General features: G+C 39.9%; 2 protein-coding genes across 14 annotated transcripts in view; one reads left to right on the top strand and one right to left on the bottom strand.

The window, feature by feature from the left end:
• KLHL32 (kelch like family member 32) overlaps positions 1-7,582 on the top strand; it is a 121,862-nt gene extending 114,280 nt beyond the window's left edge. For all 12 annotated transcript variants that reach the window (XM_038177073.2, XM_038177071.2, XM_038177076.2 and 9 more), the window contains 3 exons: positions 2,190-2,382; positions 4,346-4,440; positions 6,240-7,582. In XM_038177073.2, coding sequence (XP_038033001.1) covers positions 2,190-2,382; positions 4,346-4,440; positions 6,240-6,401 — 450 coding nt within the window. In that variant the 3' untranslated portion in view covers positions 6,402-7,582. The remainder of the gene's footprint in view (positions 1-2,189; positions 2,383-4,345; positions 4,441-6,239) is intronic.
• A 7,182-nt stretch (positions 7,583-14,764) lies between these two features.
• MMS22L (MMS22 like, DNA repair protein) overlaps positions 14,765-24,640 on the bottom strand; it is a 97,033-nt gene continuing 87,157 nt past the window's right edge. For both annotated transcript variants that reach the window (XM_027454817.3, XM_027454818.3), the window contains exons 21-25: positions 23,423-23,634; positions 20,966-21,132; positions 19,447-19,543; positions 18,155-18,322; positions 14,765-16,749 (exon numbers count right to left, since the gene is read on the bottom strand). In XM_027454817.3, the coding sequence (XP_027310618.2) occupies positions 16,668-16,749; positions 18,155-18,322; positions 19,447-19,543; positions 20,966-21,132; positions 23,423-23,634 (726 nt within the window). In that variant the 3' untranslated portion in view covers positions 14,765-16,667. The remainder of the gene's footprint in view (positions 16,750-18,154; positions 18,323-19,446; positions 19,544-20,965; positions 21,133-23,422; positions 23,635-24,640) is intronic.

Here is a 24,640-nt window from a genome sequence, read left to right as displayed (position 1 = left end):
TTAAATCCCTTCTATTTATCAGTATTTACTTGGCTTGTTCATTTTTATTTTATTTTATTTTATTTTTTTTTGTAATTCAGCAGCCCTGGGCAACGTATGACTCAAAGTCAGTGTCACAAAACTGCTTCTTGTCATTGACATTTCTGCTTTCAATTATATATATACAGGCTTTTTGTTTTCTGCATACTTTCAGAACTGTGCTACCTGCCGGTGACTTATTCTGCTGACTGCAAGGGTGCCTATCATTTCATTACCCAAGCACCAAAAATATCTTTTAGGGATTATTTCATACATAATGTATGTGTTTTGATTAGGTTAGCATGGTTCAGTAACCATTTCAGAGGGTTAGGGCATGGTTATGCCCTCTTGCTTGTATTAGGAAATAAAAGTCCTAAGCTTGCAATCAGAGTTGCATAGCTTGATTTACACCTGCACAGAAAGGTATTGACTTCTCTGATTGCAGGATAGAGCCTTTGATTGCTGTATTTGGAACCAAATTCTGCCAGGAGACACTTCGCTGTGGTCCCCATTGACTTTTTAAGGCATACCACATATGGGTGCTGAAGCTGAAAGCAGGCACTGACAAACCTGCCTCATCCTTTTTGAGTTGCAGTTTTAGGCATCGATTATACAAATGCCAAATCTGTCCCAAACCCAAAGACATGGTAATTACAGGCAGCAATCTTATTTTGCTTATGAGGGGGACGCTTCTATTTAGATCCTGTCTCTCTGTCCCTCGTCCTTTGCTTCAGCTCTTTATTTGCTGACACAGCTTTGAAAGTTGCCCCCCAAAATATGAGCAGCAACTTCGGTGCCAGTAGCAAGAAGGCCAGCACGACGTGTAAAGAGTTAAAGAGGAAGTGTGTGCTCGCATTCTTCAAATGAGGTCTGCTTCATGTTTGTACACACATGCTCTTTTTAAAAATTCTGCTGGCATATTGTTTACGGTGGGTACTGGAAACCATCACATCTGCTTGCATCTTGCACAGAATCTCAATAACTCCATCATTCAGCGCTCGTGCTCGCTTCTGCGCGAGGCCTTTGTGGCGAGTCGATAATGCCTGCCATCTGCCACAGAGCACACAGCTACCTGCCAACAAGCCGGCTGGGGTGACCTCTGCTTCCCCACCACTGATTAGTATTCACACGCTGGCTTATTAGAAATGACCCCACCAGGCCCCTCAGTTTCTTTGCCTTTGCAGTGCTTGGCGGCTCACCTGGCAGGCACTGCAGTGGAGGAAGCTAAAGATATAATCAGGGGATGCAGGCAGGCTTTGCAAAGCAGATGGTGTCTATAGCCTCGTGTTAAGAGACTGGACTACTAATGCAAACATTAATGCCTAATATTCAACTATTACACATTGAAATGTATAGCTATAGATTGCGGAGGTTAAAAGGCAGTGTTATTAGAGGCTCTTGAGTTACCGCAAGCGCTAGCACGTGCAACACAAAGAATTTCCTCACAGATTTTAACTTCCTCCACTTAAATAAATTAATCTTGTTGATTGTCAGGTTGTTTTGATTCTCCAAGCATGGCAGGAGCAATTGTTTTCCTGCATTTAAAATACCGTGCTGTAATCCCTTGTCTTTCCTGTGCCCCCACCCTCAAAAAGTAGAATTCTTGAATATTGTTAACCAGGAGGAAAAATATGCAAAAGGATGCTACTTTGCGAGTGCCCACAAATAAAGGGTTAGCATAAAACCAAATACATGAATCACTTCAGAAGATTCTTTAGGAAATTATTTTTCCCTGTTGTTTCGCTCCCCAAGGATAAGATCAAATAAGCTTCTGAATAACGAAAAGTAGAAGAATCTCTCTTCTCTCTCAACAGAGCTAGTTGGTACAGATATGTTAGCGTGGTATACAAAGGAGACATCTAATAGTCTTGCTTAAGGAGTATTTGCTACTGAATTCTGCAGAAGTAAAAAAACTTTGAAGCCTGAGGAGCTAAACAGAAAAACAGAACACGAAATACGATTAAATTAATATATTTAAATGTGAGAAGTATAAACCATGTGTTGAAAGTCCATTATATCTAGTCCATGTTGTAACCAATATGCATTTTTAACATATGAATAACACAAGTATATACACCCAGGATTTCCAGCCAGGGGTAAGGAGAACACCAATAAGTGCTAATGCTGTTGTACAAGCAGTGCTGAGACAACTTCTGTCTCTTTGTTTCCAGAATAAGTGGTTGAGCCGTAGCCCAATGCTGCAGAGGAGAGTGTATCACTCCATGGCTGCTGTCCAAAGGAAACTGTACGTGTTAGGTGGGAATGACCTGGACTACAACAATGACCGGATCCTGGTTCGGCACATAGATTCTTACAGCATAGACACTGACCAGTGGACACGTTGCAGCTTCAACATGTTAACAGGCAAGTATTGTATACCAAAAGAGGAAAATTGCTACCGTTAAAGTAAAACATCAATTCTTTGCCCTTTAGATGCCTTTGGTATGTGGAACTACACATCTTCACCTCAGTTGGCTCTGGATGGCAGGGACCATAGTTGGCCCACAAGAGACTTTAGATTACTGTTTCAACATTCATTGTTCAGGAAAGCATTTTTTTTTAGGACACTAGGCTAAATTTTTAAGATGATGCACATAAATCTGATTTAATGAGACAATCAAAGATACTTTGTCAAAGAATACCAACAGTACTTATTTTTGACTCTCCAAAAGCTTGTATGCACCATTAGATTTAGCTCCCTGTTCTAAGTGTCCAACAGGCAGATGCATTTCTACTGTAATAACATAATTTTATAGAGCTTTCTGCTTGCTGATGTATTAGAGCAGGGCTTATACTGAAATCTATTAACCATCACTTATTTCTAGATAGTATCTTCATAAATTTCTCTAAAGGAGGTGTCTTGGTTGGAATTTTGTCAGATCAGGGATGAGTTGAGTAGTTCGGATAGCTATGGGATCTATGGACTTCCTGATGACAGTCATTAGGAGGAGGAACACAGTCCATTTAATTTCACCACCACCTGATATGATTCCCAGAGGTACTACCATTCAGATCTCTTGGAGAGACAGGCATGTGACACATTCTCAGAGCAGCACCAACAATAGCTTTGCAGAAGAGAATGCATTTCCAGGATAAGCCAACATAAATGTCGGGGCCATTTTCTTCTGCAGCAGACTTGGAGCTCCCTTAGTAACAGCTTTGTCAGCCACTAGGTTTCAGCACAGACTGCTATAGAAATCCTAGAACTGAGCCTACCTCACTTCTCATTGCCTTGATTTGGTGTTGCATTCACTTCTAAGATCTACCACTGAAAAGATGTAGGAACTTAACTAGAAGCTTAGGATAGCTGGCAGCATGTCAGAGAAATGAATGCCTGACAAATAAAACAGTCATGTCATTTTCATTCTGAAAGATTTAAAAAATGCTCTGATGGTATCTTTATTTTTTAGGATACTGCTCTGGGTTTCTTAATCTCAAGGATCTTCAGGAGGGTTGCTTGTCTCTGAGTTAGGTCATCAGAGCCCTTTGTGGACACAGGGGAGAGAGGCACGGACTGAAAAGAAAGAGTTATACATTGTAAAACAAAACTAGTGTTTTGTATTCCTTTTGCTCTCCATTACTTATTATATTTTATTATTTGGAGGGATTGACTGCCTTGGAGAAGGACATCTAATTTGCGATTGCAAAAGTGCTGGCACTGTAGGCACCTTTGTTCTGGAGCTGACCCTATATCACTTAGTGCTGTGAGACAACAGCCTCTCCTCGGACATGACCTGGTGGGTTGTTCCCACAACCAGCACCAGGAGAAGCCATCTAAATTTTTCTCTGTGTCTGTTGTACCATATAGTGCAGATTTTATTTTTTTTAAGGCAGTATTTACCCTTCAAAACTTGTGAATTTAAGAAGACCATGGCTATGGGAGTGAGCTTGCACCATATTTGTGCCTGTAGGAGCGAGGGGGCTGCATGGGTATGGGCAGGCGGTGAGGGGAGGTCACTCCCTTGGCTTACATGCCTGTTAGATGTGCGACAGAAGCTGAGGCAGGCGGGGAGCTCACCCATTACCTACAAAGTACAAGCACACAAAAAACGTTGAGAAGAGAGCAGATGGTCCCCTGCACAGCCTCAGTTTATTGCACATCTGTGACCTGGCTCATCTGTGGTCTCTCTCTGGACAGCCCTGTCCTGTGCTCCCACAGACAGTGGAGAACAGCCCTCACACTTCACCTCAATTGTTGCAAGTTGTGAATTCTGAAACTCTCAATTTGCTGCCAAGTACATTTGCATCTTACTACAGAACTCTGGCACTCAGTGTTAAAAAGGGTTAATTAAACATTGGAAGTGGCTTCTTTCCTTTTTTGCTTTAGGTCAAAATGAGTCTGGAGTCGCGGTCCACAATGGTAGAATATATCTCGTTGGCGGCTATTCGATTTGGACAAATGAGCCTTTGGCATGTATCCAGGTGAGTGATTTAGGTTTCTTTTAAAGTCTTTTCCAATAATTTTGCAAGGATATGCTTTGCACTGAAGTTATTCAAAAAGGAAAATGCAGGTGAAGTGGAGAGATTAAGGATGTTTCTTATGCAGCCACTGAATCTCTGTAAGCCAGAGAGGAAATAATGTGGATATCAAAAAAATATTTCCAGATTAGCCATTAGATGTAACTCTTCTAAGTAAGGTATTATAGGAAAGCAGGAATTGAGGAATCACTCCTTTGACAAGATTTGGCTAAAATAGTGGATATATTATTCTCAGGGTACACAGTAGAATTCAGAAGGAAAAGCTGTGCAGAAATGGACAGTGGGGCATGGGCTAACACATTTTCAGCCATTCTTGTGATTTTTTTTTCTCTCCAAGTTGTCTTTCAGAAGAGCAGCCAGAGTTAATGAGTTGTTCTTTGACAGAGTTCAGCCAGCCTGCAACCTGCCCTAGCGCTTACTGCTTCAAAGCTTGAATGGAAGTTTTGATCCCCGCTGTAGGTAGTGGGTTGTCCAATAAACTCTTCTGCTCTCTCATCTTGTGTCACAGCAGCTTACCAGCAGATCTGTGTCTTTCAGATGTTCCCATACAGAAATTAGGGATTCTTATCTTCTTACATTCTTCTGAGTGGAGCAAATCTGCATCACAGCCATTGCTTTGTGACCAGCTGGGCAGTTACAGACAGAAACTCTTGTTTATGTCTCAGTTTCTGCACTATTGCTGATAAACAACATTTTCATTAGCTTCCAACTAAGGATTTTAGGATTTAACCTCCAAACTGTCCCATAAGGATTGAATTTGGACCTAGAATAATAAGGGAATGTATCAGATGCTGAGCTGCTGATCTTATAATGAACACACATTAGCATAAGTTTGTAAAGAACAGATCATGCAAGATAAGCAGTTAAAACCATGTTCTTGTCATAGTATAATTGTGTTTTCCTAAGTTGTTGGATACCACATCTAACAGTTGTTAATGAAAAACATCACACAGACAGGTCGGATAATGCTACCTGAAGCACTGTGCTCTAAATGGAGTAACAAACATCACTGCATCAAAGCAGTGGCTGTATGACACCAACCTGCTTGTTTATAACCAGCAGGTACTTTGCAGTGTTGCACCTGGGTGTAAATACTGCTTAGTGACAAGTGACAGTCATCCTGGAATCTTGCTTTCAAAATGGACACTTGTCCACATCCCCAAACTGGTCGTGAACTGGCAGCCTGCTTGAGACAGTCCCGATGTAAAAGGGAAAAGAAATACAGTGAGTGCTCTGGCAGAGCTGCGTGTGCTGCCCTTTCTCAGCTGTAGGTGTTGTGCCTGGCTTTAACCAATGAAACTACCCCCTTTTATCTTCAAATTCAGCAAGTCTGAGTTTGCTCTCATCTTCGGAATAAAATACATTTTTTCCCGTACTGCTTAATTTTCCTTAAGTCAGTCAGGTATGAATCAAAGCTTTCCAGCTTTGGTAGAGCTTCCCTTGCTCCCTATAAACCGAGCTGACAAACTGTTTAGAATTTCTGTTCTCTACTTGCATGGCTGCATGTTCTGCTGCCAGGAAGCACCATCAAATGCCACTGCCTGCTACTAAGCAGCTCAGCTAAGATAAGATTTGGGTGATAACGACTGCAATAAATCACCAGATCCATAACCGGAATCCAGAAGTGATCTGAAACTTTCTTTCTGTCGGGATTAATAATACATTTATGCAGCCTGTGCCAATGGGTTTGTTTCAGATTCCTTCTGCGATCCCTGAAATATTTTCTGTACTTTGACCTGCAGGTGCTGGATGTTAGCAAGGAAGGGAAGGAAGAAGTTTTCTATGGGCCTACGCTCCCATTTGCTTCCAATGGAATAGCGGCGTGCTTTCTCCCAGCTCCTTACTTCACATGCCCCAACCTTCAGACTCTGCAAGTGCCTCACCACAGGATCGGCACAATGTGAGACAAGGAACGCGTACTTCATAAAATCAGATGTGGAAGGGGAAAAATCAAACCCTGCATATTGAAGGGTTTCTTTGGATCAGTGAAAATAATCAATCCCCATGGGCTGCTGCTTTACCTTCACACATTTGTCTTAAAGTCGGATCACAATAGGCAGGAAGGAAGCTACAAAAACCATGGTTTCTCTCCTCTGCCTCAGATGCAGAGGCATATATGTGAGAGCATTTGGCATTTCTGCTGGTGACTACTTGCTGCCTGTCTTGATTTAATTTCCTTATGCAACTTTGTTAAGGCGTTGTGAATGCTCTCAGCTCCTTCCTGGGCTGCTGTTCTTTGGAATCTGCACGTTCAGTTGTTCACCAATGGCACTTTCAAAGATGAGAGAAAGTAGTGTTTATGTTGACAAAGACGATATAATACTATGGTAATTATGCAACTTACTTGATACCGTTGGCAAAAAGAATAACAAATGTGCTGACTTCCAATTCCGAACTCCATCGTTTACAGTTTCTCATTTAATAATACTTCATTTGAAATTTAAATACTGTGAAGCAGATTAAAACAAAAATAAAAAACAAACAAGCCCTGTAGTATATAAGGATCACACAAAAATTTGTGAAGGACAAAGACACTGAGGCTTCACAGTTAAGCACAAGTCTGAATGGAATGTGTGTGTCTGAGAATCTAAAGATCATTTGGGATGTCATTTACCAAGGTCTACTATCAAATAAATGTTACCTTCTGTCATATGATCAATTCCTCCTGACAGCTGCAGTCTTTTAATGGTGGAGAACAGCTTCTTTACTGTATAATTAAAATGTGCCATTTACTTAATATTTTTAATATCCAGTTTGCAAGGGGTCACCACATTTACAATTATCAATGAACAGTCTCATTTTGTCCAACATATGGTCCCACAAATCACTGGTCTCCAGAGGCTAAACAGGTGTATAACAATGTCAATATTTATTTATTTATTCTTTCAGTTTATGTAGCGTGTCTCCCTTCCATACTCCAAGCATATGCCAATTCACAATAAATACTCTAACCTGTTATATTTTGGCTTTGCTTGGCTATTGCAGCCCCCATCTCATATTTTCATCTTTATTTACATATCTAACAACAAGTTCAATGTTTGTAAGTATTAACCAAGCATATAATTAAATCTTTCTCTATTTATGATTTATGGGTACTCTTCTCTGCTTTACCTACTGATCTGTTCCCTGCCCCTGTGCTATCTGAGCAGACCTGTGTGATTCCTACTGACACTCATGCAAATGCCAGGTGCAGAATATGCCACAGCAAGAGCATGGGCTTGCTGGACGGGAAGGGTTTGATGTTGCCCAGTGAGCAGCGATTCCAAGTCCAGTGCATCTTTAAGTGCCTGCTTGGTGGTACAGAGAGGTGAGTTTTATCATTTCGTGACATCTCCATCTCTAACTCACACCACCTTGCCTTGCCTTTTCCAGTCATTTTCAGGTTAGAAAGACTTTTTTTTTCTCTCTTTCTGGATTTTCTTAGCAGCATGTAGCTACGTAGAACCAAGCTCCAGCTGCTTTCACTGAGTGCAAGCAATTTCTTCCTTTGCACACAAAACGAGGCTTCATCCAGCCAGCACTTTAACTATACAAGAGCTCTACAGGCTATGCATTGGGATTTTTTTTTAGTTTTAATTCCTTTAATCTCCTGAAAATTGGCCTGCAAGGGCCATCTCTCCTCACAGGCCTGTTATACTTTAAAAATCTGACTGTTGTCCTGTGTGGGCTGCCAGGCCCAAGCCTGGGGAGCATTCGAAGCTCCACTTACATACAACTCACAGAGATGTGGACATGGCACATGCCTTGTTTTCAGGCAGAGGGTGGCTGAATAATCATGACCCGGGTCGATGGAGAGCCGTGGGGCTGCTGGCGGGGTCCCAGCAGTGCCACGTCAGGTGAGTGATCAGCTTTGGCTCTGCAGAACCGTCACTGACTCCCTGTTTTGCAGGAGGTGGGGAAATTAATTCCTTAGCCTAGGTAAAACACAGCATGCTTCCAGACAAAAGTGCGGCGTACGTTTCGCGTGTCTAAACTCAGTTTTGATGCTTTTATTCCTAGGCCTTGTAGCTTCCCACAGCTGCAGCTCTGAAATCGTCTCCTTCATGAACGCGAGGGATTACGGCAGAGCTACCCGGCCGTTCAGCAGCGGCAGCAAGCTGTGACAGGAGCCTGAGCTGGGAGGTGGAGGGGGGCAGCGTCCCCATGCAAAGCAGCATGTGCCGCTCGGTTCAAGGGCTGAAAGGCAAGAGTGGATGGCAAGAAAGTTATTTATCATGTTTGTTCTGCCCTTTAGACACTTTTACTGTTCTGGCTGTTATCACCAATTGTCTGTACTGGTGAATAGCGGTTTTAAACAGCTGTGCAATTGCATTAAATTAGTTAAGGGTAGCACAGCCACAGAGCCTCAGGACAACACATATGCTCCTATTAGTGTCAGGATTCTGCTCTGGCTCTTAATCATCAGGCTCCAGTGATTACAGAGAATCCTTTCATGGCGACCCTGGGTGCCTCACTTTCCTAGCTGGGTTTTTCTGCTTTTGTTGCAGGACCTTTAGGACAGCTGGGGTGCTTTGCTGCACCTGAACTCAGAAAATGCCACGTAGTTCCAGCAAGGTGAGCAAGTGGGTTTTATATCACCTGGTAAGGAGAGAGAAGGGTGTCAGTGAAAGAGCAGGCAGAGAGCAGGCAGAGAGCAGGCAGGTGCCAGCAGCAGCTCTTCTCTCAGAGAGGATTCTTTGCTAGGGAGGAGCAGGGGTGGGTGGCAGAGCAAGGCTGGCTTCACAGACGGCATGAAACTGTGCAGGGGACCTGCTGGCAAAGGCTGCTCAGTGACCTGGAGGTCTGAACCAGCACGTGCTTGCTTGGCCAGTTTTACATTTAGTGCCCATGACTCTTAAAAGTGCACCCAGTTGCTGGCTCCTGTGCACGAGTGCCATGCCTACCTCATCTTTCCTTAATTTTGTACTATTTTTGGAAACCATCAGCCTTTGAACCCAACCACTATCTCTGCCCAGCCTACCGTTTTTGGTACATACCTCAGAGCAGCAGTTTAGCTCAGTTTTTCTGCAGAGCCTTGAAGATGCCCAGAATAAGAATATTTCCACGCTTGATCATTCTGTTCCTGGAGTCAGACCAGCGCAGTGTGAAAGCAGCTGCCAGCACAATTCACTCAGGTTCCCAGCTGGGAAATTGTGCAAGGTAATGGAGCAGGTTACAGCCAGCAAGAACGCAGGAGGCGCTTCAGGAAACAGGTACCTTTACAGCTGAATAATGCAGCAGCAGTTGTAAACTGGTGAGTTTGGAAGCCAGTGCAGTTCTGTGCATTTCTGCAGCTAAGCTGCTGGGCCATAGGGTCTTGAGAGCTGTAATGAGGAGCCTTTGTACTTTTACTCCTGTCCTGTGATCTCCTTTTTGGGGTCATTCCCATGAAAAGTAAAATTTTGTCCTTTATACGGCACACTTCACCTTTGAGTCCGAAGATGTTTTATCAGCAATTCTTAGCTATAAATAACCACAATAGCAATCAGCTGCTTCGTGCTTTTTGTCCAAAAAGACAGATTCCAGAAGCAGCCTTGCACAATATTGACATGCTGCAGCAGCACCAAGAGGACGCTAACACCAACGGCTTCTTCTGCCCCTTTGGTTTCTGTTGAGCATTTCACACCCAAGTGCTGAGCAAAGAAATGCTTATGTGTTATGAGCCAGTGTGCAGCTAGTCTGTTTCCCTGCAGTAGCATGTTTGTAATCCTTGCATTTCTAGTTGGTACTTATGGTTTTCGTTGTAACTTAGCTTTCAGGGAGAGTACCTGACTCCTAAGCTAATTCAAACTTTTGTGACTCTTTTTTTCCTTAAGTTTTGCCTTCCCTGGTTACCCTCCCCCAAACCTGTACAGACATTTAGTAGATCAGTTACAGAATCGTGGAGAAATAGATAATTGAATATTCACACATGCAGAAACAACACAGGCAGAATGTGGAACAATGTGGAAACAAGCGCGAAAGGAGGCGGCATCTGTTTATTGAAAATTAGAATGTAGAATAAATTAAGAGGGCAAGGTTAAAACACTTCATCTGCAGTCAGAGTTTGTAGCGGAGGAAGACTTTGCAGGAAGTTTAGCACATAGACTATGTAAAGGGCTTCTACAGTTTAATTTCGCAAAATTTAAGCTTTTTTTTTTTTTTTTTTTTTTTGAAGGACACATTTTAAAGGGAAAAAATATCCACATGATGTTTTTTCAATAGAGATGGTTATGTATAGTTTTTTCACAGTAATGCCAGAATTAAAATGCTTAAAATGTTAACTCTTACTATGGGTAGATTAGGTTATGTTGCAATACTTAACGTACTGAAGAACAGAACAAGTATTTTTAGCAATGCTCTTAACCTTGCAACTGAGGTAATTTTTCTGCCAGTGCAATACACGTCATGTCGGCCCTTTCTAAAACTGATGACTAGCAAACTCAAAAATTTTAATGCCTGTTTGGGTGACATTTTACAGGGATGACTGTATATCTGAGATAATGTTTGCTGGACTGAACAATTCATTGAATTTGGTTTTGACAGGGAATTAATCTGTTGGTAATTATGAAGGCCTGCAAAGACATCACATCTGTGAGTGCAGGATCCAGGCACTCGTTGTTCTGCTTTGTTTTATACGTACTTCTATGTTTTGTATATTGAGCCCACAAAAGGGTTACCATTTCAATGCTGCTCAAGTAGACAAAAGCCATATCCTAGTCATTCATCATAAAACAAGCCTAATTATGCTAGGACATATTGACACTGCATCAGATTTTTAATCTTCAACATAATTTTATAACCATTGCTAACAGATGGGCTGATTACACTGAATTTGAGTTTTAAGTAATAGTTAAAAATTATAAAATATGATTAAACTGAAAATACGCATGCATACATAATTTTCTGAAGCTACTGAGGGAAGGAAAAACAGAGTGCAATAAAACCTCTTTTCAGTTTCCTGAGGGAAATACATTGCATTTAGGTGGACAGTTAAAGAAGTTCCTTAAATGACTAGTAGTAAGTAGTATGTGCTGTTGGCAGCTCCTCTTCTGTGCAATTACAAGATACGCAGAACCTTTTTCTTTGCACAGGTCTGCTGCTCTATTCCAGCATAAAAGGCATAAATTTTTCTATTTCAGAGGCTCTTTTATTGAAACAAGTGCCTTCCCCCACTATTTTTTTTTTGTCATTGAAAATGAAAGCAAGGAATAATTTAAATTATCATGTTCCTGTTCTTTAATAACAATAAAAAATGGGAAATTCTTATAAAATAGATGGACAGCTTTGTGGGACTAATGGAAGTTGCATGTGAATTTTGAATAGAAGGTTTCTGTCTCTCCCTCCATCATTTTTCAGTTATTTTAGGGTTACTAAAGGAACGATAAACCAGACTTTCTTCTCCCTGCCATTGTTCATGATGTGCTGGACATCTGTTTCACACCACAAGGACAATGATGGGTCAGAGGTGATCAGTATCCTGAATTCTGGAACAGGGAGAATAATAGAAAAACAAAATGCTTTCTACTCCTTTTTCCAGTATGTAGGAATTGAGAGCTGAAAGGGCACAGTAGTCCTCAAGCTCCTAAAATCAGTGGAGAAAATGCCTACAAGGCTCGCACTGGCTGGACTTTAAAGAGAGCTCTTGTCAACACTATTAGCATTGCTAAACACAAAGAAGATATTGGGGATGGACCACGCAGGCTTTGGGGAAGAAACAGCTTATGGAGATTTAATATTTTACTAACACACCATTGAAATATGTTGATCCTGCCATGATGTAATTAACATTCAAAATGGCTTAATACCATGAACTTTTCATATGAAGAAGGGGAGCAGGACTAACCCTCAGTGTTTGGTGAAGGCTTTCTGAATTTCATTATTAACTCTAACCTTAGTAATACTCTTGCTCCAAGCTTGTGGGAGGCCACAGAAGCCTCAAAAAGTTGGGTAAAAGAAGCAGAATGGCAATGGCATTTGCCTGTCTAAATACTACTGGGATAATGGATTATTTCTGAAAGGTAACTTTTGAACATAGAGGCAAATATGTCATAAGGTCTTTAAATAATGTTTGGAGAACTGGGGCCAAAATGCTCCAGCCTGTTAAAAAACCCAACACACAGATTTACAAATGGATAGGCACAGTAGGCTGTACTATTCCTTTAAAGCTTAAATGTTAGTGGCCACTACACCAATTTCTCTTAAGAATATGCAGTTGGCCAGGTGCTAACTGAACAGTTCCTCCAGGAAGCCAATTTTCCTTATTTTAAGTAAGTAAAATGTTATTAATTTTCAGTAATTTCACAAGTTCTGGGAAGTTTGGATTAGGTCACATTCGTGCCATTGATCTAAAGGAGGCCAGTAAAACTGGTGAAGCTCCCCCTGCATAGGTCTACAGCCATATGGACAGTGTGATCTCAACCACAGTATTTTCCATAAGATAGTAGAAATGCCCATTATCCTCTAAAACAATTTGAATAATTATAAGCAAAAATCTTCCAGTTGTTGTAAAATAATAGCAATACTGGATAAAAGAAAGGAACATGTATGCCTTCTGAAGCCATCTTTCAGGACAAATTGCTTGCAAGAGCAATTGTCCCCTAAAAATAATAATAATAATTTACAATGCTCAAGCTGCTTTTGGCAAATGCCTTCTTTAAGCTCTAGCATGCCTCTGGAAGTGTGGCTCCCCCTCACCAACTGATTGACACAGCTGCTACTGTCAGGGGCTGATAGCATCCGAGTGGCAGTTCTTGTCTTCTCTGCAGTCAATGAGCTTGTATTAACACTCTTAACACATTCAGAGTAAGGCTTGGTATACATCTCTGGGAAGGTGATCTCAGGACATAATTTCTTCATCTGCTAGACATCATCTCAGATTTGAGGCTTGACCCCGTTTTCCAATTATCAACATTCTTGTCACAGGAGCCTTGCTTAATAGCTTTGCAGGGATCCTCCCCTGAGACTCAGTGGAGAACAGTTATCTATATCACTTAGTGGAGGGCAGATGACCCTACAGGGGACTTGGCAGAGAAAGACACCTGCACAGTGGTAGTGGAAGCTTCTGGTAGCTCACTGCCCATTTCTCCTGAGAAATAAAGACTCCAAAATCTAATGCAGGGTTAGACAGTGACACATCTACACCCCCTGGTTTGCAGAGGATTTCTGCTCTGATGCTCCCTGTAGATTTCTATCTACATTGCCTTGAAAACAGATGTCTGAAATTGCCTGTCCCAACACATTGCAGAGGTGATGATCACTTAAGTGAGTCTCTGAGGTTGGTGTATGACTTGCTAGTAATATCAGCCATGCCTACTCGTTCCAGTTCAAATATAAGTGCTTACAACCCCTCCATCCCAAAAAATACTGGCAGGAAAACTGCTCGGAAGGAAGACGCTTAAGTAAGCTTAAGACTAGGGAGTCACTGAGAGATAAAAAAATTCTTGTTGGCTGCTGCCCAAATTGCAGCACACTGAAGTATCTGCTGGCTAAACCCTGAGGTGACATTTTCAGCTGCCACAAAAACCCAGCTCCATGCCACCAGGATACTGATCCCTGGCAGAACAGATCAAAGCGTGAATCTCTGAGTGAAAGCCTCTGCTTTCACACTTTTCCTGTTCTGCATACAAGATCCAGTGCAGATGCCTCAGAAGATGGCCACCCATTTCACAAATGACCATGGGGTTGAATCTTTGGTGGAGGGAGAAGAAGAAAGCTCAGCAGGGGCTGAGTTCCTTTCCTCTGAGTGAGGCTAAGGATACTGCAGGCTTACCAGCAGGTGGAAGTCTTTTGTTCACATCCCCTTTACCTGATTTGCAGCAAAGCTCTGTCCTGCAACTCATTAAGCACAGTGAAGAGGCAGCCTTTGTACCTACGTGCAGATGACCTGCTCCTGTCAGGGGTAGCAACCAGTGTAGAAGCTGAAGCTTTCCAGGATTTCCTGCTCTAGCTTTAGCAGTTCCCCATGTACAAGGGAGGTAGGCATTTTTACTTTTTATAAACCAAACTGCATGAAAAATAATATAGAAAGGTTTACTCCATACACTAAGCAATATTTAAGCTTTATATGGACAGCATCTAATAAGACACATAAAACAATTATTGTCTAATATAATTATCTAACATATTGTCTAAGATAATACATCATTTGTTTAGTTTTGTGGTGGTTATCAGTCATTTTTTAATACTGTACTTAAATTTAGCACTTTCTTCTATTTTCTAACTAATTTTGGACTGCTGTTTTGGTGTATACTTGATAAGTTAGTCTAGAGTAATACTCTGCAAGCCTTCATCTCATTAATATTATCAAAACTGTCAGTCACATCTGCAAACGTCCATACCAAATAATTAGACCAAACCAGATTGCCCATTTGGCAGTGGTTGATGAATATGATGCAAAATACTTTATTTCTGTTCACATTAACTTTCTGACAGAGAAGAATGATAATTTCCAAACTGTTTAAATCAGTTTCTTATGCACTGAGCTGTTACCATTTGCATAAAACTCTGTTGCTTTTTCAGAAACTTCCAACCACTACAGCTAGTATTAAATGTGTCTTTAACAATCTGCTAAACACATCATTAAATGATTTGTTGTGTCTGCTCCATCCTTTACAGGTGCAAGGTTTTACTTTCAGGAAGTAATACTACAGTCAGACATCTGTTCTGTAATCTGGGTGGTAGGACTCAAATTTTGAAGAGACATCTCTATTAATCTTACTCGGAAAACTTATTTATTTTTTAAAAGCTTTTTAGAAGTACAATTCTCTTGAGATGAATAAAACTCCTCCCAGGTAGAGAAGCTTACAAGAAGCTACAATGCAAGTTCAATAAGTCACTTTCATAATGAAAAGAACCTTCACGTTCTGCACTATTAAGTAGCCTAAAGAGGCTTTTAGTTATTGCATTATCCAAAGTAACGATAGCTGATTTAGGGAAAAAGATTATCTATTCGGACTTGATAAAATTACCATGAAGGAAGTAAAGTCGCTCTGACCAAGATTTTTTTTGGTGGCATTTTTGAGACGCAAAAGTAATCTTTCCTTCCCATTAACATCATAAAGTTAAAATCTGAATAACGTTAAAACGAAGCAGCCTGTTCACCAGTGCTGCCATTAAGGCAAAACTTACTATTCCTAGGGTCCAGTAAGTGGTTGCAAAAATATGGGTTACTGTGGGGAGTGAAAAATTTGAATTCCATAGGCATTAATGGAAGTTTCCTGCGAACTTTGGAAAAAACACAGAAAAAGTTAGAGCTAGACTCCTTCTGGAAAGACCCAAAGGATAATCCAAAATGCAGCAAAATACTTGATAAATCCAGCTTTTGAGGGAAACAGAAGTAACTGCTATACTATTTATTTCAAATGAAATAAATATCCCAAATAAGCATTTCCTTCAGAGGTCTACTGTCCTCTTTCTCTTTTCTCACACTATTTATACCAATTGTAAGTTAAATGTGTTATTAGCAGTGTCATGACTAATAAAAAACAACATGGGATCCCTGTAAATTCTGGGTTAATTTTAAAACATTACTGAAAAGGAAGAAGTCAGGAAATCTGAGCCTATGTTTTCTTCTATTACCCACAAACACAACAGAAGAGATTTTGCACTGGAAACTGAAAAACTTTAATGTTTTAATACAGGCGGAAGGTTAAGACAGCTATATACATTTTGTGCAACATATATACAAGACCTTTCTTAATATATACCATACTGGCCCAACTACTGGTGAATGCACTGCATTCAAAAAGCTCAGTACTACAGATAAGTTTTTCTCATTCTCCTAACATAATAAATTAGAAGTCACAAAGCTACAATTTTCTTAAGAATATACTGAAGGTTTTCAAAAGGACAGTGTTAAGAGGGTCAGGTCTCAATGTGAATTGAGTTCTGTGTAATTACTCTGATTTTATTATTTTTTTTTTTAAATCCTGCCTTGTATGTTGCAATACAGGCTCTGTTCATGTAGACATTTGGACATGTAATAAATTTGCCATACCTCTTAATCACCATTCAGCAGTATATTCAGTTACTCTTCAGATGCATGACAATATTCAAATACCATAGAAATCATTAAATTTAATACATAGCTTGAAAAAAAAAAAAGATAAATGGATTGCAGTTGTAAAGATAAAAACTAGGCTACTGTATTGTACAGAGCAGTTTTAGGTATCAACATTGTCAGAGGAAAGGATCAATCACCATCAATACTGCTAACCTGTCTCATTTTCCAGTTTTTGTATCTCATTTTGTCCAGCCTCTGAGAGGTAAGATAAGAGTCTTTTATAGGCTTCTCTGTTGAAAAACAAAAAAAAAGTGATGTGTTAGTTAAAAGTTTCACACGTCTGAGGAGTAAAAGCACATAATTTCCAAACACATTGGGATATGAACCCACAATAACTTTTTCTTTCCCTATTTATCCACAGCTTTGTTTGCTGTGAATTTTTAGCATGGCCGGGTTGGAGGAAGAATGAGGGTTGCATAATTTACAGCTATAAGTGTTGTGAAGATACTTAGAAGTCTCTTTCCTTAGGGAGCTGCTGTGAAATAGATTTTTGTTTTATTTTAAAACATGGAGTTAACCAGGGCTTAGAGGAGATCTGCAATGAGACTTCACCGTGTTCGCTATCTGATTTCTGCATAGGAAATCTCTCTGTGACTCATGCTACAGGCACGGTGATGTGAGATACTAGACTACCAAGCTAATAAAAAGGGAATAATACAATTATAAATGAATTAAATATTTTTCATTACATAGCCAATGTGCACTACTTGAATAACCTTTACCATCCCATTAATTTCATTCTTAAATGACTGGTTTTTGTTTGTTTTTAAACTACCCAGGCCCTGCCAAAGTGTACCTGTACATCCAAACTTCCCCAGGCTGAGGTGTGACAAGGATCTACTCTTTGAGGGGTACCAGTATGTGTAACGCAGACACTGAAGCCAGGATCTGGCCTTGACCTGCTAGAACCTGCATTCCAGTTAGGAGATGTAATGGAAGGAGCCCTTTTGGCTTAGGTGCAGAGCTGCCTCGATTTTTGTAGCAACATTTAATATGGTTGCTAAAAGTTCACTGCTGCATCTGCACCAAGAGAAGCCACCAACTGTGCTGAGTAGCTCACCTTGTGCCATTTGCTTCTAAGGCTAGATGGATTCACAAGTCAAATATTTCTGTCCTTAGTTCTCAAGGGGGCAAATGGAGAAAATGTGATTCTGCTGTGCCTGTTGGAGAGGAGGCTGGCCTTTTCTGAACAGCCACAACTCCCAGAAGTTTATAATATAAAAGAACTCTTAAAATTCAGCCACAGATATTTCTTTCCAAGCATCTGAGATGATATCTGATTAAACTGTAATTTTACATCTAAGCCATGAAGTTATCTAAAACAGGTACTTACTTAAGGATAATTCATTGGGGCAGGAATTCTTCACTGCATGCTTTATAACATAGAGTGTAGTGAACAGAGGCAGCCTGGCTCTGTTCTGTGTGGGTCTGTAGCCCTAGCGTCAAAATATCTCTAAAGATACTTAACAAACATGGCTTAAAATCATGAAAGGCATGAGCAAAGTAGATTTTGTTTGAACACTTTTAAAAATCACTCATTTTTTAGTATCTGTACTGCTGTCTAACATTGCTTTCTTTCAAGAGAATATACCCTACTATTCATTATCAAAAAGCAGCATTAAACAAAAAACAAACCTTTGTGCAGCATTTCTTCCAAGACCTTGTTTGTGCTCTGAATCCTTCAGAGCCTGTGTCATTGTGGGAATCAGGCTGGTAACTAACGTCTGATCCAAGACTGCCACTGCTTCTAATATGCTGTAAACCCGGTGATCATACACTGCAATGTAGTCCTGGATAAACTGCCTGAGGGGGACACAGAGGCATTTAATGCAAGGTCAAAACCAGATACAGAGAACATGCCAAGAACAACTGAAGAGTAATCAGAACAAGCAATCTGGCTGCATGGAAATTTTCCTATTGTTACACTGAAATACTCTACATGGAATACCTTCTCCAAACAGAGCCATGGTTTTGAAGGCTAATGCTGAGGAAAAAAAAAAACACATTTATTTTCAAGCAAATTGTCAGATTCTGCTGCTGTTTCGTCGGGCTGACTTCTTCCTGAGCACTTTACTTTGTATTGCAGCTGTCTGAATGGAAAACTAAAAGATGTATTTATTATTTAATAAATGAAAAAGTCCATTAAGACAAGACATCTAGATTGAAATCTGCAGAAACAACATAAGCATTTCTTTCTAAAGCTCCACTAGATCTTAAGCAGGGTGGAAGCGTATCCATTCATCTTCCTGAGGGCTTGAGGTCTTTAAAGAGCACAGATTACATCTGAATGAGAAGTTACACCACTGGAGTGAAACACCTCAAAGCCTCTGCATTACACACGGAGTTCAGAAAATGTGTCTGGAGCTTTCATCTAGATATAACCCAACACAGCACCAGTGTTCAGGTTTGCAAAATGTCTTTGGGTCTTAGCTCTGCTGTATCCACATGAAGAACAGGACACTACAGGAAGGATGTTGCAGATGTATGGAATAAGTATAACTGACATTAAAATAATTTTATTTACTTGTCATAGAAATTAATAAACTAGAAAGCAAAACTTGTTTTATGAGGATTTGATCTCCATTATATACAATTCAAATTAGGCATGCACATCCCCCATAGGACCTTATACTCAGCATCACCATTCACGAGGAGATTTTCCCATTACAGCAGCAGTGTACCTCTCTACTGTAGTCCTTTCAAAACAGTACCTAATCCATGAAAACACAGATAATGATTCTCTATATTTTTGCTCTGTCTCTTTGGCCAAGCAACGTTTAAAACCAGTGCCAAAAGTACCATAATTTAAGTGCCATAAACAAGAGACAATGTGGTATGTTAAAGATAATTAGTTATTTAAAGAAAACATGTTTGCTGTCAATTGGATTGCAGCAGATTCACTGCCAATTGGCATATTTTCTAGTTACCTAAATACAGAAGTCAGCTGGGTGGCATGTTCTCCTCCTGACCCCACTTGGCAGCCTTCTACCATGCACTGCACAATGTCTGTAGATATTTTTTTAACTGTAAAAAAAAAAATCACAAGATTCACACAGAGCTCTTGAACTGACCATCTGGAGAATGTCTTTCATGAAGATTACAATTTTTAAATGAGGAAAAAAATGGTTTTTATCTTACTTTGATACAAGTGAAATGACTTAGAGCAGTTAGTTAGATTGGCTATAAAGAACAGAATGAATCACAGATTTATGCAAAAGTCCTATTTTCACCACCATTATTCTTTAAACATACAGATTTTTAAGTACAATATCGTCTCTGAGTCAGGGCAGAGACATACACTTAGTGGAAATAGGGATTTTATTTAAATTTAAGTTTTGTTTGTATTCTTCAATCATTCCTATTTGAATAGAAGAAGAGCAGTCATGGCATTATATCCTGCCCAGAGCTATACAGATCTACTCCTTATGTTCAGTGGTAGGTATTGTTCTGAATTCCACCTGTTTGTGCTTTTTTCAGACAACAATAACAAAAATCGCTAGTTTCTTCCATTTATTTTTTTCCAAATATTCAAGATGCAAGATACAGCTCTTCCTTTGTAATGGTGGAGCTGAGCTGCAACAGCTTCTCTACAAGGGCATAGTGGAATCCTGTCTAGGCAGGCAGTGTGTTGATGGCTACATCAGCATGGGACATTCAGCTCACTCTACCCCACAGCACACTGCAAAGTGGGTACTTTCAGCTTCAGACAGATATGGCTATGATAGCAGAAGTGGGGAGAAAGGTGTGTGCTAATTCAGCTAACCCGAGCATATCTTGTCCTTGAAACTTTCACAGAACAGAATCAAAAATTGCTTTATTAGCCAAAATTTTCTGGAGAAGTCAGAGGTAAATCCCCACGTTGCCTAATACCTCTACTGGCAGCAAGGAGTGGAAATTGTTGGCACATTCACATTCACATTCAGTATACAACTGTGGGGTGAACACAGTACTTCATTTTTTAGGAAGCTAAAAATGAAGTTATCACTACCAATCGGAACGTGCTGAAAGAAAAGGAGACTCAAAGATCCCTTCATAAATGGATCAAAAGTAGCGGGTTGCTTTCTGATGCCTCTACGCGGAGAACATGTACTAGACTAATTTGGGCTAAAAGCTTTAGGTGCAAGAAAACTTCCACAGTTACAAAGTCTGGGAGAAATGAGCTGGGAAGTATGGGAGAATGGAAATGCTCTTCAGATTCCTGACAAACCGATCATGAGTTCATCAGAGAACAGCACATGAGTCTGAGAGCAGAACTCCTGTCTTGGAGACATAAGTCCCAGCCTACTTAATGACCAGCCAAAGCTTGTCCAGTTTATCTGGCTAATGCACCTCATTCTCCTCATCTAAAAGCCATGGAAAACTTGCACATTGGGATGAAGGATGCTCAGCCAGTATAAAAGTCATACAGGTGTAGAGAGACGTATTAAAAGCAAAGAAGGGGCTCACCTTGCAGCTCATTAACCAGCACCAAGCATTTCAACACAGCCGGGAGAACCAAGCCGACGTCACACTGTGCAGTGGTCTGCGTTCGCTGAAGCACTTCAAGAATGAAAGCAAGAACCGAGGCCAAGCGAGGAGGCGGAACACTGCCTTTGAACTGCAGATAGTTCTCACTGGGAAGACAAAGCAAACCAAAACATAGTCTGAGTTGTTTTATTTTATTTTTCTTTCATTTGTCTTTCATTCAGTGCAAGCACCACGTACTTGAAAATAACATTGTGATATTTCAGCGGGAGGCCTGTTACATAGATTTCTATCTTTATCTAGACTCTGCTAATGGCTTCTATTTATCTTAGTCTTAGAAATGGCTCCCAATTTATCAAAGGACAGTGATGCCTTTTGACTCTTCTGTTGAGGGAACTAAAAAATAGCAGTCATAATTATAGTTTAAAAGCCAAGTGTGACTATAAAAGTTAAAGCTGCGTAAAATAACTGAATAAAAGTAGGATTCAAAACAACATCCAAAATATAGCTGTTTTTCAATTACTTTATTTAGCTTTATGTGCTATTGTCAGTTCACAATTCAACTTGTGGTAACAGCTCCTCTGTCGCTACTGGTACTGTTACTTTTGTCAATGGTATGTTGAAACAGAACAATCTGGTTGGACCCGATGATCTTTCAAGGTCCCTTCCAACCCCTTCAATTCCGTGATTCTGTGATTCTGTGAATCTCTGCTTTTGCTCCCTCAGAGTTAACATAATCGTCTCCAGTACAAAACTGGTCACAAAAAAAAAGGTAACCTGTCAGTCTGCAACAAGAACAAGTTTTGACATTGCTGACATTGGCTGTCCCAATTTTAATTACTTTTTTAATTTTTACTTTTTTTAAAAAAATATATTTTTCCAAAAAAAAGTGATGCAAGATTGAACAACTGTTGATTTGACATTACAAACAACTTTGCTGAAAACTGAAGACAATGACTGTTACTTTGGAACATCCAGGAGAGAAGGGTGCAGGTAAATAGAACACAACATTTCTTCATCAGTTAACAAGAGCACTCCCAGAACCTTCAAAATAACTGTTTAGATATTTAATAGTAATTACCCTTAGCTACCCAAACTAGCAAATTTGTCTGCTGAGCAACGCATCAATTAAAAACTGTTATCCTTGTTAAAAAATTTTATAAGGCACACATACAAATTTACACTTTCAAATAAAACTGACTTTAAAAGATCTGAATATTTGAATGCACATTGACATAACTTACAAAATAAAAATTGTAACACTTCTATATCCTTTGCATCATGTGGTCTTCCGTTAGTATCTCTGAAATCTCCTATCCCATTAACTTACTATGGGAATTGCCGACTATTTTTTGGGGGTGGGTAGCATATGCTTCCACTCAAATGATTCTCTGACCTAGATAATACACTCTGGTTCAATTTTCTCTGTGCAGCAGCAAGATATTTGTTAACTTTTGTATGGTAAAAAGGCCAATGAACTTTGAATGTATTTATCTGTGGACCTAGTGACTGTCTCCTGACCACCCAACAGTTTATAAATCAGGCTGCTGTTCCGTTCTAAGATATTCTTCCCAGATAGCTAAGAAATGTTTCATGTCTTACAAGTCACCAAGTGCCATTACACTTTCAGAACTTTCCTTCCACTATCAAGCTTAAAATTCACACATGCATGCACACATTCACAAATAACTTTATTAAGATGACAAAGTTTGAGTATTCATAAGTTCATAAAAAATGTCAGAAGACTGTGAAATCTTAATTCACTCCCTTAATACGTGATAATATAGGCTTTACTTACAACATTGCCTACCATATTTACCTACATTCAACACCGATATTCTTTTAATCAACGTGTACACACACTCTTTAACAAAGAAAAATAAATTTACCTCAGATATAGGCAATCATCTTATATTTGAGGGGGGAGTAATTTTTCTCCCAACATGAAGAAAAAAATGCAGACTGTATCTTTACATCTCTGTTTTCCCACACCCCAAAATCTTTACTTCCCCTGGGTAGCTGGCACATCTATGTATATTCTGACACTCGCAAGAGCACCTCATCCTCCCATGCACAGGCAGCTGTGACAACTGACTCTGTGACCCTAGATACAGCCCGAGATACAACCATATGATGAGGTATATTGGAGTGCGATGTTTTAGGAAACATGCTTGCTTTTCATGTGGCCATATGAGATATTTTTTATTATAGTCTAGGACCTCCATCCTCAGTGACTCTCTCACTGGTTTCCAAATCTCAGTTTTACCTTCCTGCTCTATATGCTTTGCCCTTCCTTGGCTCCCTACCCAGCATAACTATCAGTTATGAGAAATGAGAAAACAACATTATGATTATGAGAAAACAACAGTGACATTCCCTTTCTCATTAGCTGTTTGTGAAATCTGAGTAAGTGATGTTTTGTTCTTCACTGGGCCTTACTTTATGACATGCAGAGTGGTCTTCCGTAGACGGAGCATCTGGGGGACTGTAATGGAGCTGCATAAAGCAGTCAGCAAAGGATGCTGTCCAACTCCAAGTGCAGTTGGTGAAGAAGGGAGAAATCGTCCAAAATAATGCTGAATAATGCTCCCAAGCAGTTGATTTAAATAGGCCCCCTGAGTTTGGGTCTGGCAACATATAAAGGATAGGCCCTGTGAAAGAAAGAGAAAGAAATTGAGTAAGTCTAACTACTACTGAGTAAGTTCAACAACAGAAAGGTAAATAACTCCTTATACACTGCATGTAAATTACTACTGTACAGGTAACCTACCGCATGACAAGTAAATATCAACAACTTGCTACACCTATGACAGTCTATGGATAAAATGTCAAGTCATGGCTTACAAAGGAGAAGAAGTCTTCCTACTGGATGAACTAATATACTTGGAAGATGATCTTTGGGGCATACAATCTTCCTTTCAAATCTGAAAGAAAACCTTGGCATTTCAGACCTGAGAAAGGCTTTTTGTGCCCCAAAGCTCCTCATTTCTTTTTCAACTACATGTGTGGTCTAATGAAGATAGGAATAGCAGTCTGACAAGAAAAAAAATTTGCTGATAGCACGAACAAGTTAGAGTAAATTAGACACCATTTGTAAGGGATTTAAAGATTTTTTTTTAAATCTGTTTACAATAAGGCTAAAACTGGTGTGACTTATCCAATATAAGCTATATTGATGCCAGAGAAAGATCTATAACGAAAGTAGGTGTTGTCTAGGCAAGTTTCTATGTGAACACTACCCATAGTTATAAAACATACAAGTTTCACCTGTGGGAAGGGAATATCTTTCTTATTTGTAAAAGTTTATGTGAGATAAAGTTAAGAATTCACTTCCCATTCTTTTGGTTACTGAAAGGAAGAAGAATGAATCACTAAGGGAAAAAAAAGCCCAATTGTCTCCTATCACAAGGGTCACAGTAAGGAGTACAAGTAGAAGTCTCTTCAGAATGCAGTTTTCACAATAGTTTTGTCCAACAGGAACAATGACATAAAAGAAGTTCAAGCACAGAGATCCCTAGACAGCAACTTCAACAGTACTTCAAGCTTCCATTAGCACTGCAGTCCATATGTTTGCAATCCAGACTCCACTTTTGGTAGGATATCTGCCTGAACATTGACAGTTATTGAGGCAAGCTAATGTCCCTAAGAGTCTTGAAC

Source organism: Anas platyrhynchos, chromosome 3 (assembly GCF_047663525.1).
Source record: "Anas platyrhynchos isolate ZD024472 breed Pekin duck chromosome 3, IASCAAS_PekinDuck_T2T, whole genome shotgun sequence".
Classification (NCBI taxonomy): domain Eukaryota; kingdom Metazoa; phylum Chordata; class Aves; order Anseriformes; family Anatidae; genus Anas; species Anas platyrhynchos.
Note: the sequence above shows the minus strand (reverse complement) of the source record. Positions and strands in the feature narration are given on the sequence as shown.